The sequence below is a fragment of the Melanostigma gelatinosum genome, assembly GCF_949748355.1.
Source record: "Melanostigma gelatinosum genome assembly, chromosome: 12".
NCBI classification, from domain to species: domain Eukaryota; kingdom Metazoa; phylum Chordata; class Actinopteri; order Perciformes; family Zoarcidae; genus Melanostigma; species Melanostigma gelatinosum.
In genome coordinates this window covers 8,987,404-9,004,542 of record NC_136645.1, presented here as the reverse complement: position 1 = coordinate 9,004,542, position 17,139 = coordinate 8,987,404, and the positions used below count along the sequence as shown (strand labels likewise).

The 17,139-nt window shown below is 43.7% G+C and overlaps 1 protein-coding gene across 1 annotated transcript; it reads right to left on the bottom strand.

The window, feature by feature from the left end:
* Nucleotides 1-15,887: 15,887 nt before the first annotated feature.
* gnrh3 (gonadotropin-releasing hormone 3) lies at nt 15,888-16,705 on the bottom strand (the record flags this gene model as incomplete). The annotated part of the gene is made up of 3 exons (XM_079280857.1): nt 16,547-16,705; nt 16,263-16,343; nt 15,888-15,941 (listed from the first exon to the last, which is right to left on the bottom strand). The coding sequence occupies exons 1-3, from the start codon at nt 16,682-16,684 to the stop codon at nt 15,888-15,890; spliced, it is 273 nt and encodes a 90-aa protein (XP_079136983.1). The 5' UTR covers nt 16,685-16,705.
* Nucleotides 16,706-17,139: the final 434 nt, after the last annotated feature.

Below are 17,139 nucleotides of genomic sequence, written 5' to 3'. Positions count from 1 at the left end.
GTAGGAAAGAAAGACTAAGAGAGAGAGACAGGGAGGGAGTATGATTGATAACGGTGCTGACAGAACCCCTCTGGCCATGCTCTCTGTGGCAGTTTGGGGAGACAGGGCCTCCCCGCGTGAGACCGAGCTGCCCCTCGCCACTGTCCCAGCACACACTCCACATCTGGTGGGATCGCCCACGCTAGGTCAGGGGTCACGGCACCATGGGGCTACTTTCGGACTCACATCCCCAGAATGCTCAGAGAAAAACACAAGGCCTGTCGGGGTCCGCCGCAATCATCAGCATTTTGAAAGTACAAGCATGAGCCTAATCGCTCCTCAGGAATATTTCTGCTTTGCTCTGACCAGGGGAAAAGGTAGAAAGAAAAACATTGTTTTTAGCTAAACTGTGATGACACGGAATATCACAAAAACAAAAGCTCGGTTGAAGGTAAGTAGAGATTCATGTGCAATGTGTGTCCTGTGTGTTCACAATCAGGATATGTGTGTGCATTACTGGCCGTGTGCGAGGAGACAACACTGATGAATTAGAGATAAATAATGAAGTAGCTCGGGGACTGATTTGTGATAGCAAGAGGGCCCATCAACAGAGAACACTAATACTTTTGAATGCAATGCTGTTTGATGTTGATCAAGTTCAACTCGGTTGACAGGGCTGAGAAGACTGTGGGGAGCACAGGGACCGTACCAGAGAACCTACTCAGACAGGTGAAAGAGGAGAGGGACAATACCACTCAGACACACTCACGTACGCAGCCAGTCACACATAAAACACACACCAAACCACACACACACACATGTCGAGGAACCCCGATCCAGTTCACAGAGTTATTTAAACGTTTTAGCTTTAAATAAAAGAAGGTTAACACGTTGCCTTTATACTCTAAGGTATTTTATTCAATTTTAGAACCCGCTTTTTACTAATTAACTTGGTGAAATTCTTAAAAATCACATGTTCAATTATATACTGCCCTACCAATTTGAGTCTATAGACAGTCATGACATGCCACTGTTCCTCTATTGCTCGGGGCATGGGTCATTTTGAAAGTGTCACTATTTAACCGGGGGGAGGGTTGGGTCTCCATACCTCCAGCATTAGCCCATGTGGGCAGAGTTCGGGTGTGTGGAGAGCGTGGCCTCATTATGAAGGAGATAAAGACCGTTAAGGCTGTTTGGTCTTGGGCCGGCTCCAGCCCCTATGGTGAAACACACCTGCTCCCCTCTTTAAAAAGCCCTGCTCCAGTTTAGCTCTTGGCCACGGACGAGTAATGACCTATCCAGGGGGCCGTAACGCCCGCTTCGTTTAGCCTGTCGTTAAGACCCAGAGTCAGCAGCATACTGCGGCACAGTACTCTGCCAAAACTCAGTACAGGGTGTCCTTGCCAAAGATCTAACATCAAGCCTACTCCGTTAGAATATGGATAACTAACTAGCTAACCACAGTAATGAAACGGCAGAATACATTTGGCAGCATTACTCTCCACTTGAAGAATTTCTTTAGGACATATTGTCAGTTGGGTTGGATACTTTGACAATTCAACTGAATCATCAACATGAATATAAATCAAAAAATAAGGCCTTGTGTCTTAGCCAATAGGAGCACACTCAAGAATACAGTATCCACTGAGTAATTAGAGAACATAAAGTTGCAGCTTGACACTGCTTGGTTTCCCATTGTTGTCCCGTATTTGTTGTTACACACACACACACACACAAGCATTCACAGACATGCACAGACACACTCAGCAAAGACACACACATACGCATGCATGCATGGACGCGCCTGCGCGCAACATGCATGTGCGCGCACACACACAGAGAGGCACACACACGCATTCACACACACACACACACACACACAAACGCACTCACACACACATATAAAGATTTCCCAGTTTCCCAGTTATGTTTTCATCAAAGCTTTTCTTTGGCACTACAGAGCAGCGTCAGTATGGTAATGTGTTGTGCTGCCTGGAAAGCTGTCAAAAAGCTCCCACCTTGGATGAGAGACCACGGTAATTCAACTGGGCTCCTGTCTTCTGTGTGTTCAGGTCTCCTCATTATTCCGCTTTGCAGGGTAATGGCGTCTTGCGTTGTTTTATCTGTCAGCTCACAGCAAACTATAGTTTTTTAGCCCTGTATATTAGATGCTAACATCAAAGGCAGCTGTCTTGACACAGGAGAGAAAGGAAAAAAAAAAAATGTTGCGTAAAAAAAATGGAAACACTCCCGGTAGGCGAAAATTGAATCTCTTTACGTCTGGGGTGATGTGTGTATTGAGAATAGATTTGCTGGTTGGCGTCTATGTGTTTGTTCTCGAGTAAACAGCAAGGCTTGTTTGGGTGTAACTGTCAGGTATATGCGTGTGCCCCGTGTGAAATGGGTTTGTTCGCAAAGTGGGAGTTAGAAAAAAAACAGCAACACAAATTCACTCTAGCTGTCTGATCAATGGGGATTTAAGTTACCAGTGACAACTGCACGGCAGATGTCAAGAGACATAGACCCCTCACATAACGTAGCATAGCCGCGTATTCCACCTGCAGATTTTGTGACTTGTCTCTTTTTACCCAGTTGAACGCCTCTGAGAAGTGATTTGTACACGCACCAGTTAGATCATTTGAGCACACATTTTTGTTTGGAGTTTTATTCAAGTTTTAAGAAAAGTGTGCTTCCACAACTAAAGTCTGGCACCATCCTGCTTCCCCGCCTGCACTCACCTCGATTTGGGCATGTGGGGCTTTTGCCCCCATGGATGGTGGCAGATTTGTATACAGTATGTGTCTGTGTTTACTGCAAGTGTGTGTATGTTGAGGTAAGCGCTGTGTTTATAGGAGTAGATGAATGAGTGTGTGTGTGTGTGTTGGGGGGGGGGGGTGTGTAGGGTTCTTCAGAAGACGTGGGTAGAGCAAATTAAAACTCACCGCAGGAAATGAGCGCCCTTGGCACTCCTCTTCCCAAGCAGCTGCACACACCCCAACCATCATCTGCCATTTTGACACATCCACGGGGCGTAGCAGGCAGCGACAAGGGGGGAGCGAGGGGTGCCAACGCGACACCCACGGCTGCGAGCATTGCCGGGCCGCAGCCTCCAGCCAAACAGGTGTGTGACATCATGCCGCTGGTTCCTCTTCAGGGGCCCAGGGAGCAGGCTGGGGGACCGGAGCAGGGAGGGGGGTGGAGGAGGAAACAAAGGGAGGTAAGGTCTCTACCTGACAAGCTCATTGATAACGTTTGGGACACGAGCCCTGAAGTCGATGGCAAATTGCCTCTCATGTCTCCCGGAGATCACGGGCCAAAGTCAGGTGCTGGGCGCTAAATGGGCTCATTAGTTATGATTTTTTTTCTTTCCTTTTTTGGACTTTACAAGGAGTTTTACACATGCACAAACACACACATGCACACACACACCATGTCAGAGATAGTTGAAGCCAGAGGGCTTTTGCAAACTTGGGACATCGTCATAACTCAAGACAGGGTTATAGTCGAGCCCAAGTGTTGAGACCTTTTTCCTCTCAGCTCTTGTTGCACATACAAAACAGGAGATCTTTGGTTTTGGAGTTTGACTATTTCCACAACTGAGACATGCTGAGTTATCTGGGGAATACACAAGTCAAATCCAAATGATCTGAAATCAGTCCCACGCAGACAATGAACCCTGTACAGTTTTTTTTGTTTCATCAATTCTGCACCCAGAACACAACTTAACAGAGAGACAACAAATGAAATCAGCACGTACATTTTTTGAATTCTCGGCACGTCTCCCACATACACCCCTCTTCACACTTCAGTCGAATCCCCCAGCGACAGATCCTGTAACAGAGGAGAGGGAGGCTGTGAGTAGCCTGGGGGGTTCCTGAAGGCACCCGTCTGGGACCTGCTTCATAATCAGTGGACAGAGAGGATAGTGGCGGTACGGCTTCCCAGAGCCACTCTCTCCCCCTGGCTGCCCGAACTCTGGTAAGCACCCCAGGGCTACCTGTTAAGGTGTTCCCCCTGGTCCAGTCTCTCTTCCTGGGCAAAGAAACTCACATGCAGTCTGCTGTCTCCAGACTGCAGTGAACAAGATCTGGGTCCTGATTGGATGAAGGGGACAAGGAGTATGTTTGCAGAATTTTTTTTATGTCGATTTGTACACAAACTGATGTTGATGTACACATGCTTATGAATGTGTTGGCGCGTTATGCATGTGTGAGCAGAACCACATCTGTTAATGCATGCACACGTTGGTATGCATGTACAAATCATGTACAAATGCTGCGCATGATTTCTTGTGTTACCAAGAGGAGGTAATATTATTTTTAGTTGTCAAGGAGACATTGCAAGGGAGCTGGAATTACTCACCCACATGGACATAACTGTATGCCAAGTAACAGCCTGGACAATAAGAGTCTCTCTGCAGACCTCTTTGGCCCTGATCAACAATAATGCTTGTTAATAATGTGCAATGCCTCTAATTAGTCTGCAGTGAAATGAACTGCTGTAGCCTAATAATAAATCATCTTCTTGATAATAAAACATTTGAAAAGACAGCAGCTCAGGAATAACTTGGTTAACTTGAATAACTTGGACACTTGGTTGAAATATGGCTGCGTTGTGTGTTGTTGGATTTCCAAGCTTTCTTAGAAAAATACTTTATGACATGTTGTCTAGGATCTGTTTTATCTGATTTTTTATTGTAGTTACTGTCGATATATGTAACATCGGCTGTGTTTCTGTTTCCATAGTCAGGAACAATATTCCCTTGACTGTGCCTCGGGGTATATCTCCTCCTTTCCGCTGTTCTACAGCAGACCTCGACATCACCACTGCTGTTGTAGATGCTGAAAACACTGTAGTGGTAAGCAACCAAGGAGGCAGGTCTGGGGCTGCAGCCGTGGACTTTCTAATGCAGGCCTTGGCCAAGGGATCTGGGAGACATAGTCGATTTTAACAAACACACTGGCCATTTCCAAATCTGCCGTGTGTGCTCAGCCGTCCATGGTTCTCCAAGATATCTGGAGGAGCGGGAGGGTGGGTGGGCATTGGGGAGGTGGGGTGTACAAGGCGGAGAGAGCCAGGACTGTGCCATCTCTCCAGTTTGGTTTGGTCCGAGCACAGAGCCAGCTGGCCTCATTAGGACTTGATGGGAGGCGGGCTGGCATGAGACGTGCACATGCATGCACACATCAACAAATGTAGTGTGAAGCGTGGCCTGATGCCCGTGAAAGACCCACACGAAAGTTCTTTTTTTTCCCGTTTTTTATTGAGTGCACTGTGGCTTATGGGCAGAGGGAGGTGTATGATGTGGGAAAACATGATCATTAGTTTATGTCTCTCTTTAAGGTGCTGTCTTTACCTGGCTCACCTGAGCTACTTCAATGCGCTTGAGTGCTTGCGTGAGAGAAGAGCGAACCATGAACAGGGGCAATGAGGGTTGGGGTTGGATGGAGTGGAGTGGGTATAAAGGGACGAGAGAATATGATTCATGGTAGGGTGGGTTCATCACGAGAGACGGCCGCTGACCTACAGTCTGAGGGCCATTGGACCGGAACCAAGGCCTTGTTCCGACAGAGCGAGTGTAGCGTGAGCTGTGACGGATGGCGCCGGTCTGTTTGAGAGCCCCTGAGCAGGTGTGTGTCTCGCTCACATCTGCAGGCAAGCACAGTGAACCGAGACCAAATGGCAGACGCACGGGGCCCATCGGGTACCTGTGCACTGAGACACACTAATGATTATGGATGCAGGCCTATTAACGGTCACATCTGTAAGAGAGAACAACAACCAGCGCACTGGGAGTGAGTCAGCAGTTTTAACTCCCCTCTGGAACATAGACATGCTGGTGTCAATGTTGGGATAAAAACTCAAGTCAAAATGCTGCCTTTCCCTCAGTTCATGTCCAGCTATGGACCTCCGCTCTGCTCAAGCTCCATTGGAAATGAGGAGGCGCTCCGGCCTCCTTGAGGGAAGACTTGAGGAAGTTTACTTGTTGAACTTGAAAACTGACACACACTTGTTCTGGATTTCCGCACAGAAACCGAAGGACATTCTGAGGAGAGTAAAAAAAGAAAAACTGCTGTTGCAGCTCAACGCTAAATTATCGAATGAATTCATCAACTTAAAAACAGCGTTAAATATTCATTCTAAGAGTATATGTAATAAATTAAATATTACTCATTGACTTATTGTTTAAAAATGCAAAATATGATTTGCATAGTTTTATCCTGATAGGAAATAATAATGGGTAGTTGTCTTGTAGCGTCTTTCATGACGGATGAAGCTTGCGTCTTTTTGTTCCCTCATCATCCCTCTCTCCTACTTGCTTCTCATTAAAGTTTTAACAGAGGCTGTTTTAATTGTCAATCCTTTGACAGGTTGATAAAAGCAACTTGACAATTAAGTTCATTGGCTCTGCTATGCATATTAATTGGGTCTTATTTGGGTTTCTATTGTTATTGGAAGGAGCACTCATGGTGTAGCAAAATGTCATCCATTAACTTCCCTCTTCTCAGAACTTAATGTAATTAAGCTTGCTATTGTATGACTACGAGAGGAGACTCGAGAGAGGGGAACTTTTAGTATTCATTGTATGAATGAGTAATGCCATTCCTGTGACACTGCAACAACGCTATTTTTTCCAAAATCAGCCATTCACAACTTTATTATCTGTAACAAGTGCTGCCTCCTCTTGTTTGGTTAACAGACAAAGGAAGGTTGCTTTCATGTAATTGTGTATATACTCGTGTGCGTGTGCTAGCGGTTGTGTGTTTGTGTGTGTGTGTGTGTGCGCATCTGTTTGTGGGTTTGTTTATGTATGTGAGAAGCAGAGATGAAGCGAGAGAGGGAGTGCGTGTCAGAGGGGAAAATGAAGCAGGACATAAAAGGTGCAGAGAGGCTCAGCATTGGGAGGGAGGGGAAAGAAAAACGAAGGAGTGGTGGTGGGGTGGGGGTGTTCTCGCAGATTACCCAGTGCACCTTGCTCAACTCTGCAGGCCCACACACTCACATCAAAGTGGTACCCCCTATCTGCCCGAGGCTTAGTCGGCCCCTGTCCACCCCCCATGTCACTCCATACATCCTCCCGTTCATGTTGAATAATTGACAGTTCTGTTTTACATGCTCAGCATTTGCCAGGACATGGAAGTGTGACTCCAAACAGGGCATGACTCTGAGAGGTGCTGTGCGTTGGGTTGACTTCATTATACTGCCCTGCCCTGCTCTGTGCACACCCTGAGCTGAATACCATCAAGCGTAGCCCATGGAGGAATTGTGTGGTTGCGGCTATAAAGATGCATTTTTTTGCTGCGGTTTTATCGAAACTTAATTGTCCACATAGCATAAAGAGTTTCCCTTCCCACATGTGAGTTGACAGCAGGTTTCATTTCCAAGCCAGGTTTATGAAGGGAGCAACAACTCCCTTCATTGCAATGAGTCTGTTTCAGTTGCTTCTTTGAAGACACTATGTGCTGTCTGGTGTGCACTTACATTCTGAATCTGCTGAACTTGTTGGATGTCACTCAAGACCAACAGAACGGCCACGCGTAGCAAAGGACAATGACTGTCATGGGTATGCGAAGGGGCGAGAGTGTTTGTGCCAGGACGATCTCTGAAGTCAAATAAGCCATTATCAGTCTGTCAAGCCAGGTCTCATTTGAGGTCTCTTAATAACAGTTAGGCAGTTTGGTGAAGTCTCTATCAATGCCCCGGTAATAGCTTTTTACAACTACTGGAGAGAAATTAGACAAAGAACTGAAGTGATAAAGTAAGGTTGCAACAGGGTGCTGAGTTCCTCTTGTTATCATACCCTCTGGTATATGCGCTGCATAAAACAAATATGTAAATATCTCTGGTGTCGTGTGTTGGCATCACATGGGTGTGTGTGTAGATGGAGTCTTTACTGTAGTAGTGTATGGTATGGTCCTTAGAGCAAGGGAAGAAAAGGCCTTGCTGTTCATTTGATAGTTTACATTGACCCCTGAAGTGTGTCGCTCCCACCCTGAGGGCTTGGGCTGGCAAAACCTTTCTCAGTCCCCCCCCTGGGAATGATAATCTCAACGTGGGCGTTTACTATGGACACCAGACACAACACCATTAGCCACAGCTCCGCTGCTGCTCATTAGGACCCCCCGATCGATATAGGCGGCCACAGAAATCGCCAGTGCTGCGGAACCAGCTATCACTCTTCAGAGTTATTATCGTAAACAGCACTAGCCAAGATTTAGGGCAGAACCCCACTTTTGCTGTTTCTATCAGAAACAATAACTGAATGACTGACTTCTGAGGACATTATATTGTATCACTTGTTCTGAAACTTTGTGCTGTGTGGAGGCATTGCCTTGCAATAAAATTAGAAGCAGCCAGGAAGCATTACCGCGTACGCTGCTCTGTTCTCTTGGGCTTGGTATTATGACATGGTCGCAGCAGAAAAACACTGACACAGAGGAAGTTCACTCATTACTGCAGAGATATTTGAGTGCTGATGTCTCCCTTATTGAGTGTCAAAAACAAACGAGTAGGTTAAAGCACAGCTACATCATTTGCTGAGTTTGCAAAGCAACCCTGTACAGGACATAAAATGTTTTATGGGAATACAACAAAAAAGTAGAAGTATATGGGGTTAAAATGGGAGCAACTAAATGCAGAACGACCACACTGTTTTCAAATGGTTTCAGCACACAGTGGGACAAGATCATTTAATTATTTTCCAATTCTTTCCCTCCAAAACATGGTGTGGAGACATAAGTCATAGGAAATTGTAGATGAAAAGGCAAAAAAAAAAGGATAGTCCATTGGTTTGTGGCAGAGGAGAGAATAATATTGAGGCAAAATTGTGAAAATAAGAAAAAGGGGAGATGTATTGATTTTTGGTGGAGCCAGGGAAAGAAAAGAGAGGGAATAAAGAAGTGCTCTTTGGCCGATGTGTCCAAATGATGTCTCAGGGGAGGTTCTTAATGGTAGGGGGAGGGGTGGAGGGGGGTTAAGGGGGTGAGGTGGGGGTGATGGGGGCAGGTGCCTACCCTGACTAAGGCATGGAACTGCCCTTAGGCTAGGGCTAATGGTATTGGCTGAGCTTACTTTAAGCAGCTCTTTCCTAATGGCCAACTATGAGTGTGCCACAGGACAGACAGGTATTGATTGGTTCAAATGCTCTTGAGTTGACAAGAACTGAAAGTCCCTCAAGCATGTACAATCTTGCAGCAAATTATGTCACACGGAAAGGTGATTAAAAACAGAAGCTTGGGGCAGGCACACTCATTAAAAGTGTATATGATATTTCTCTTGTTGTCCTTGTATCGCACGCTCTTCTTTGTGTTTACTCCTTTTTCTGCCAAAGCCTTTATCTCTCTGGTGTTTTTTTTTTTTTTTTTTTTTGACTTTCCCTGATTGAGAAACATCTGTTCATACATTGTGAAATTCTTCAGTCTTCAAACCTTGTTTTCCACAATAGAGATCCAGTGTATTCACTGTTGGACCTCCATTGCGTCAGTCAAAGTAGTGCATGTGCTGTAGTTATGCACTCCATCAGTGGTGTAAAATTGTCATTTGAATAGAGTCAAATGGTCTGACATTTACAAAATAATGAATACAGGTTTGATGGTTATATTCACCTTAAAAAAGGTGCAGCATACGGCGATAGTATACAGAGAACAATGCCATATATTTGCTTTGTTGTCATGCCCCCCTTTCTCATACACACATAGAAAAAATGCTGTGTACAAGCTTTTCTCTTATTCACATGGGGCGCTTTCTAGACTGCTTGAGGCATCTGCTTTGATTGCATAATTCCCAAGAGACGAACAATACAAAACAAAAATACTGACTGAATTCAGACTTATAATATACCGAACAAATAACATACCAGCTCCACTCTTCAAAACCGTAGTTCTCTAAAGAAAAGGAATTGGAGAGTAAATTCAAAGTTGAAAGCTTAGCTGTTTTCGCAGTGAATGCAGGGATGAGGGTGAAAGATGAAACAAACCTGGCTGAAAATGTGCAGCATTACCAAAACAAATAGGCAATAGCGTGCGCATTTACGTACACTTTGACTTAAGTGGAACATATGAGACATACCATAAACCATTTTTAAGGCGTAAATGCTGCAGATATTTCAGGAATGACTGGTGAGGAAACGTTTTATTATGCAGGGGTAATACAACAGGTCCCCCACGTCATCTGCTGCTTTGCCAAGTGTAGCATGACAGTTTCAAGCAAAGTTAACAGTGTTGAACAAATGAAAGTTAAATGAAATGACGGGTCCTTTTTCCTCCGGAAAAGGAAAAAAAAAAAAGGAGAGAAAGATTTTCTGCATCCAAATGATACGGCTGCACTCAAAGCTCGCAGTTTTCTTCTCTTTCGATTAAATGCTCTTTCTCTGGCTGTTTGTGCTTTACAGTGGAGTGTGCTACATCGCTACTTTCTTCTCTACAGGGGCCCCTGGGCTCCCCAAGCAATAGGAGTAAATTAGAGTGCACCTGTTCCAGCTCCAAGATAAGCCATCTCCAGAGGATTTCCTCTGAGTAAAATGAAGTGAGTGAAGAATAAACAGAATATCACAGCATTACTCCGCCAAGGTGAAGTTGCTGCTGCTCTGGGGACACGGTTCGTTTTGCACAACACCCAGCAAAATATCCTCTATAAACCTCTGTATGTAAGACTGTAGGAATGGTCTCTGCTCACAGCGGAGAGAATACGAGCTGCACTTTTGTGTTCCAACCAAAGCACTGAGTCTGCTTCCAGATCTACTCACAACCTTGACTTGAAATGCTCTGTGGTTTGGGTTTTTGTGGTTTGTTTCCAGCATGTTTTGACTCTGTGTCAACACATCTGCGATAGTCAAACATCAAAACACATACTTCCCCTTTTTCCATTCCTGTACCACTGCCAAAATATTTCTGAAAGTATCTAATTAAGTCAAGAAAATTGTCAGTACATTTCTCCCCTCTTCCCATCAGCATAGCCACATGAGTAACTCCTTGGGTGTTTCTTAGCGGAAATAAAAGATGTAACCCCAGTGTGATGCCCATAGACCACTGACCGGAGACGTCTAGAATGCAAAATTCACTCAGTTGGTTTACACATAAAAGGCATGGATAATTAGAGGAAAAATGTAATTCATCATACGTTTGATAATCAGTCTGATTTGGTCTCCTATCTGCACCGGAGCATTCAAATAACCCCCCTACTATTAGCACCCGCACTCTCCCTCACACCAGTTGTCTGTTTTACCCTCTCTTTGTTCCCCTACAACACATTATCATTATTGCAGCTAATTGCATGGTTTGCCTTGAAGTTGTGCTGGAGACTCGTGATCTGGGGTTGAAACGTGGACAGGGATCCAGTCTTCTCCACAGCTTGCTTTACACTACTAATTGCCGTTACCACAGGATAAGGCATGCTCCTCGCTGTGGCCAGCCGGACGAGGCTGGAACAGGCATGGGGCGGGTTGGGGTGGGGGGATACTATCACACAAGGGTGGTAAGACGTGGGAGGGAGAGCCAAGGGTGGCATAACTGAAGTGGGATGGGTAGACCAGATTGGGGAGGGAAAGGATAGCGGTTGGGGGTAAGCGGGGGGGATGGAACCAGCGATAGATGTAGGTCAGCGGGAGTGGAGTACCCTAAAGATTACAGTTGGTTCGTGCGACCCCTCTCTGACAGGATCTGAGCCCTTACTCCCAGCAGAGGTGGACCGTGGCATTTGGGAAACCCAGCTATTAGTGAGGCTAATAAAGCCCGGGCAGAAAGTTTTGAACCTCCGGTAGTCCAGAGACATTGTCCTGCCACAGGTCCAAAGGCTGTATATTAGTTAATATCGTCCTTAATGACATCAGAGAGTCTTTCAATTATTGTTAATAAGACAGTGGAGCTGCGGTGTGTGTGGTGTAAAGACATCTATAGGCACCAATTTTCATTTTACAATCACTCAAAAAATAATTGTGTTTTTTTTTACGAGCACATCTTTTTTTATCATCTTTGTTTATTAAAGAAGCGTAATGTGAGCGATGAGTTCATCTAACTCTGAAAATCTGAGATTTGTGCGCGCTCTGATAGTTTCTTAATTCAGATGGGAACGTTAGTTTTACACCACAGTATCAACTTCCAACTTCAAAATGAGTCAGAGCTCCCCGATGGGGTTTTAGAAAAGGAAATGGAATCACAGACATAACTTGTGACAAAGCCTCCATCACCTCATCGAAGATCTCACTCCATCTGTGAGAACTTTGGGTCTACCCTAGAAAAATAATAAATATCCTCCTCTCATGGCTGGCGCTCGTTTTGTTCAAAAGGTGGTTTCAAGACCAAACAAAGGAAATTGTGTCATTAATGATATATATATTATGAACTCGGGCCTCTTAGAACAGTTTCCTACAAATGCATGGATAAGGGTCTGATATCTTCCCTAACAAAGGATCTCTAAAATATGAAGTGAAAAGCTACCCAAGATGAAGCTGGTAAAGAAACAAGCGAGGAAGAGCCTATTTCCACAACACAAACAGATTTCCTGGCCTTTAGCAGTCTCTTACTGGGATACTTTGAGACATATCCATCAAAACACAGCTGTATTCATTCATATTTCATACCTCCTCCTTCTCCCAGTGCTTTAACACTGTTCTTTGATCAAAGGAGAGAAGTCAGATCACAACAGGAAGGTTCCCTGTCAGCCAAGAAGGAGAAGGAAGGCCAATCCACTCTACTGTACATGCTATCATATAGTTTTCTGCACTTCAACTTCAGTCACAAAATAAAATGGAATAAAAAAGAAAATGAATCCCTTGCAAACGCAAAACTAAGAACATGAGAGAAATCTATGACTTTCAACCGATGAAATGCTTTTATACGAATTTCCACATTATAATGAGCTTGGTTTTCAGGCCATGTACACAGCTCCTCTGCAACATTGTACAAAATACTTTTTTGGTATAAACACAAACTCCATCAGTCAGCGTGCAGGAAAATTAACAATTTTCTTGCAAAGCTACAGATGATTGATTGAAGTCTTTGTTCGATTTAGGGGGAATAACAGTTTCTGCAAACTTAAGTGATGGAATTGCTGAGCGACCCGACAGCCAGGAGCAGATCCAAAAGACGCGGCTCAAGAGTGTCACCATGTGGCGACGTGTGGATATGAAATAAACAGAGGGAGAGCAGACGCTCTACCTCAGAACGCAGCTCAATGAGAGCAGTCGCAGCTCCATTTCTTCTGTGACCAATTCCTTCGTTGTTTTTACACATTTGTTTCCAATTAAATTCCACGTCAACTGCTTTACATTCGGCCTTCTGTGTCCATCTTTACCTCACCTCCAACATATCAATTCCAAGACATAGCACTTCCAAAGAGCCTTTTTCAGTAAGGCTCTGGGAGAAAAAGTGTTTGAAGACCTCCCTGACATTTAGACTCTCTCTGAAGATGACTTTGCCTTCTACTATAGCCTGCGGGAACATAGTAAGACCCACACTAAACTTCAATTGATATGCAGGGCCAGATTCCTCCAGGGGAAATTATCATTCTGTTCATAATAAGAGCCACAACAAGCACCTGGAAAATGACTTTATTATACACTCCGCTTCAATAAAAGTTTCCTATGACCCATCGGAAACACACACATGGTGCACGGAGGGAGCATAATCGCGACGAAATGAAAACTGTATTATGCATATGATAGAATGCTTATGTGATGGCGGGCCGTGCGAGGATGCACATCTGCTCGGGCGTGCTTGATTGGCAGGTGTGTTAATGCAGTGCTGTAGCCTTGGACGGAGGTGCTCTGAGACCTCTTTTTCCTGAAGCCATTATCCAAATGTGTTCTGTTTTTCAAAACAAATGAATGGCACCAAAATCAAAGTATCAAAAATGTATTGCCCTTCATAATGGGATTCCCTCTGAGCAAGGACATGTAACAATGGGCCATTCTCAGCTTCCTGTGCTTTCCCTCTCTATATGCCAATGGACGTGACCTCCACAGCTCTAACAATGGGGCATCCAGCAGCACAAGCACTTGGCTTCTCGCCACAGTCACTACGTGCAGTAAGGTTGCTTTCATCTTTGTTGTTATATTTAAAGATGACATCCTAGCCTGTCGGCCTCTGCTATTGTCTTCGCCGTGATTATTTTCTGCCGTTGTTTAGCCCCAGTTGTGGCTCTTTGATGAAAAGGTCGCCACTCAATTGGAAAACAGTCATTAAAATGCGGTGGGTACTATTCACCAGTGTTCATGGGGGAACAAACGCAACTGAGCTGGTTAATCAAAAGTTAATTATATAATTTTCATGCAGATGAGGGGAACATTCAAATGAATCCCAACACTACAATCATTACAAAAAATAAATAAATAAATAATTCTAAAATGCTATAAAATGTTCAGGGACCAGGAGGCTGTAAACAATATGAAGTTTAATTTGAGGTAAACAAAGTGAATATCCACAAGGGGGTCCGGGAAGGAGAAAGTGAGGTTAAATCAAATTTGGAAACATAGATACCAGCAGGTTTTGTTGTCCTGATATACGTGCAATTAGGCAGGTCCTTGATGAGGACACTGGGACGGAGGAAGTTGGCTTTCACAGCAAATGCTTTGGGATTATTTGAAGGGAATTTATGGGATTTTATGCTTCGTCTGTAAACATTAATTATTCTCACACAAGTATACCAAATTGAATTAAAAACCATATTTTAGGAAATGTTGTTAAAGCATAATTATCCTTGCTGCAACATTATTGAATACTCCATAAAGATAAGGATAAATCAATTCAAGCAAGTCTCTGACTCTCAGAAGAAAATGCCCAGGACAACATTTTATTCTGTAACTTTTCTGTAAGGTAAAAGGGAATGTAACGCTTAAAATAAAAGAAATCTTCGACTTCCTCATCAAAGGAAATGATTGTGTTATGCAAATTAGAGCCATGAATATTAAACCAATGATGTGAAGTATCACAAATGAACAAGCATTGTTCTGGAAGTGCAATGGAATGTGGTTTAATTTCTTTTTAATTCTATGTGCTTTTATAGTGCTCACCTTTTCCCAGTTGTGCCAGCGGGTTTGGGGTTCATTGGCGTGCATTACAACCACGCTCTAACAATGCAGGGCCTCCACGGTGTCAGCACAGTTCATGAATCCTCGCCCCTTATGCACCAGGCGATTAGTATGGCGCTCTGTCTGTGGGGCTTTGCCAGAAAATGAGTTCTCTTTAAAACATATGCCCCCTGCTGATTCTTTTCCTTTCCTGATATGAAATTCCAATTTTTATAATGAACACCAATTTCCTGTTCGGGTAGGAGGGGGTAGAAAAGTTTTACGCTCTCTCTGTTTTGGATGGCTGCAGTTATCCTAAATTTGCAGGAAAGCTGTCGAGGACATCACAAGCAGAAAATATTTTGTCTCCTTCAGTTCGCGGAGGCTAATCAACATTCAGGTACGAACACAAAAATCAGCTGGCGTAATTTTCCACATCACATATGCACACGACCGGTGTGGCAGAAAATAGAATTACCAAAACTGTGGCAAATTCAATTAAGTCATTGATTTCTAATAAATTGGCCTAATCACCAGCTGTTGTCATGCTAAGATTGTTGTGTCACAAGTTTGTCATGCTTGTCGGTCGTGGCTGCTTTACAAAGGCAATTCTATCTATTTAACGGCTTTAAGATGGCGTTTTATATTTAATTAGCATGCTAATGACCACGTCTACAAAGTGAGATCACAACACGATAATCTGATTGAACAAAACATTTCATCATTCCATCAGATTTCAAAAACTTTATTACTATTTCAGACATACATGTAATTGATCTGTGCAATAAATGTGATGATTTGTTGAAGCCGGTATCCTGCACTCGGGCGATCCATAACAGGTGTTGATGGAGATGCAAATACAGTCCTTTTCTTTTCTTTTCCTTCTGTTTTTTTTTGTAGCTCTTCAATTATTTGGGAACTTTCTCTTTCGCTCAAAATGACTGTAATCATCATTATGCTGAAGAGATTGAAATTAAATCTCAGTAAACAGTTTGATCTGCTGCTTGAATATTTTATATCACAAAATGTATCAATCTTCATTCACATATACAGCACTAAACCAAACAATTTTGAGCAAATTAGCATCATCTGCCAACATTCTGAATTAAGCATTCACACATTCACTCATGCAGAAAGGGAAAAATAAAAGCAGTCATTGAGCAGTTTGTATATTGTCATTGCTGCTTTGGAACACAATGGTACCCAGTGGTGTAGCGTACATTAATATTGTACAATTGAAGTAGACATTCGTGATAAATTATGTATCATAAGCACTTACTGCATTGTATGGTCTAAGTCTCTCTTGGGTCTGGGCACTCGCCTCTTCGGGATGAGACACCACTCCTCCTGTACCCATCATCTAAGTACAATAAAATAGAGTTTGTAGTCGATGAAACCAAGATTGGTATGAAATCTAAACCCAACAGCATATTGTTGAAACACTGTGGAAAAGAAACAATTTTATAGAAGTATTTCATTTTAGATTTTGCTTTATATTTCATTAAGACACCACGTATCCTGAAACCTTGGACTCCACGTATAAATATAAATAAAATCACTCACCCTGATGGTTGCCTCCAGCTCTCCCACACTTCTCTTTCCACCTGGTAGCCACCCATAGGACCAGTGCTGGGACAGGGTGACCTGGACCACCAACGCCAACAACAACACCTGCACCATCACTCTGCTGCTCGCTTCCATTAGAGCTGCAGAGGAAGCCAAATTTGTAATAAAAACAATAATGTCACAGCCTTCTCTCTCGCAGCGCCGCAGCTTGTCCAGGGGTTATAAAGCATTACAAACAGCATCTTAGACAGTAATTAATAAGGAGCAATTCCAACGAAATGAACATTGAACAAACTTCACTGAGGACTCACTCACCTCTGTATTTGCCTTGTTTGCATGTGGTGCATTAGCCAGAGGGGGATTTTTATAGATGTTAGAAGACTGCTGTCAGGATTATAATCCCCTCTCTGCAGGTGTGACACATTTACTGACTAATGGAACACAACATACTACTAATGGAGCTGGCTAAGTGCTCAGATATGCTGGCATCACCATGAGGGTTCAAACGGCATGAAATATATATCATCATATATCTCAACACTATTGTGTTTGTATCGAACGCATCCGAGCAGGGGCAGACAAAAAGACGA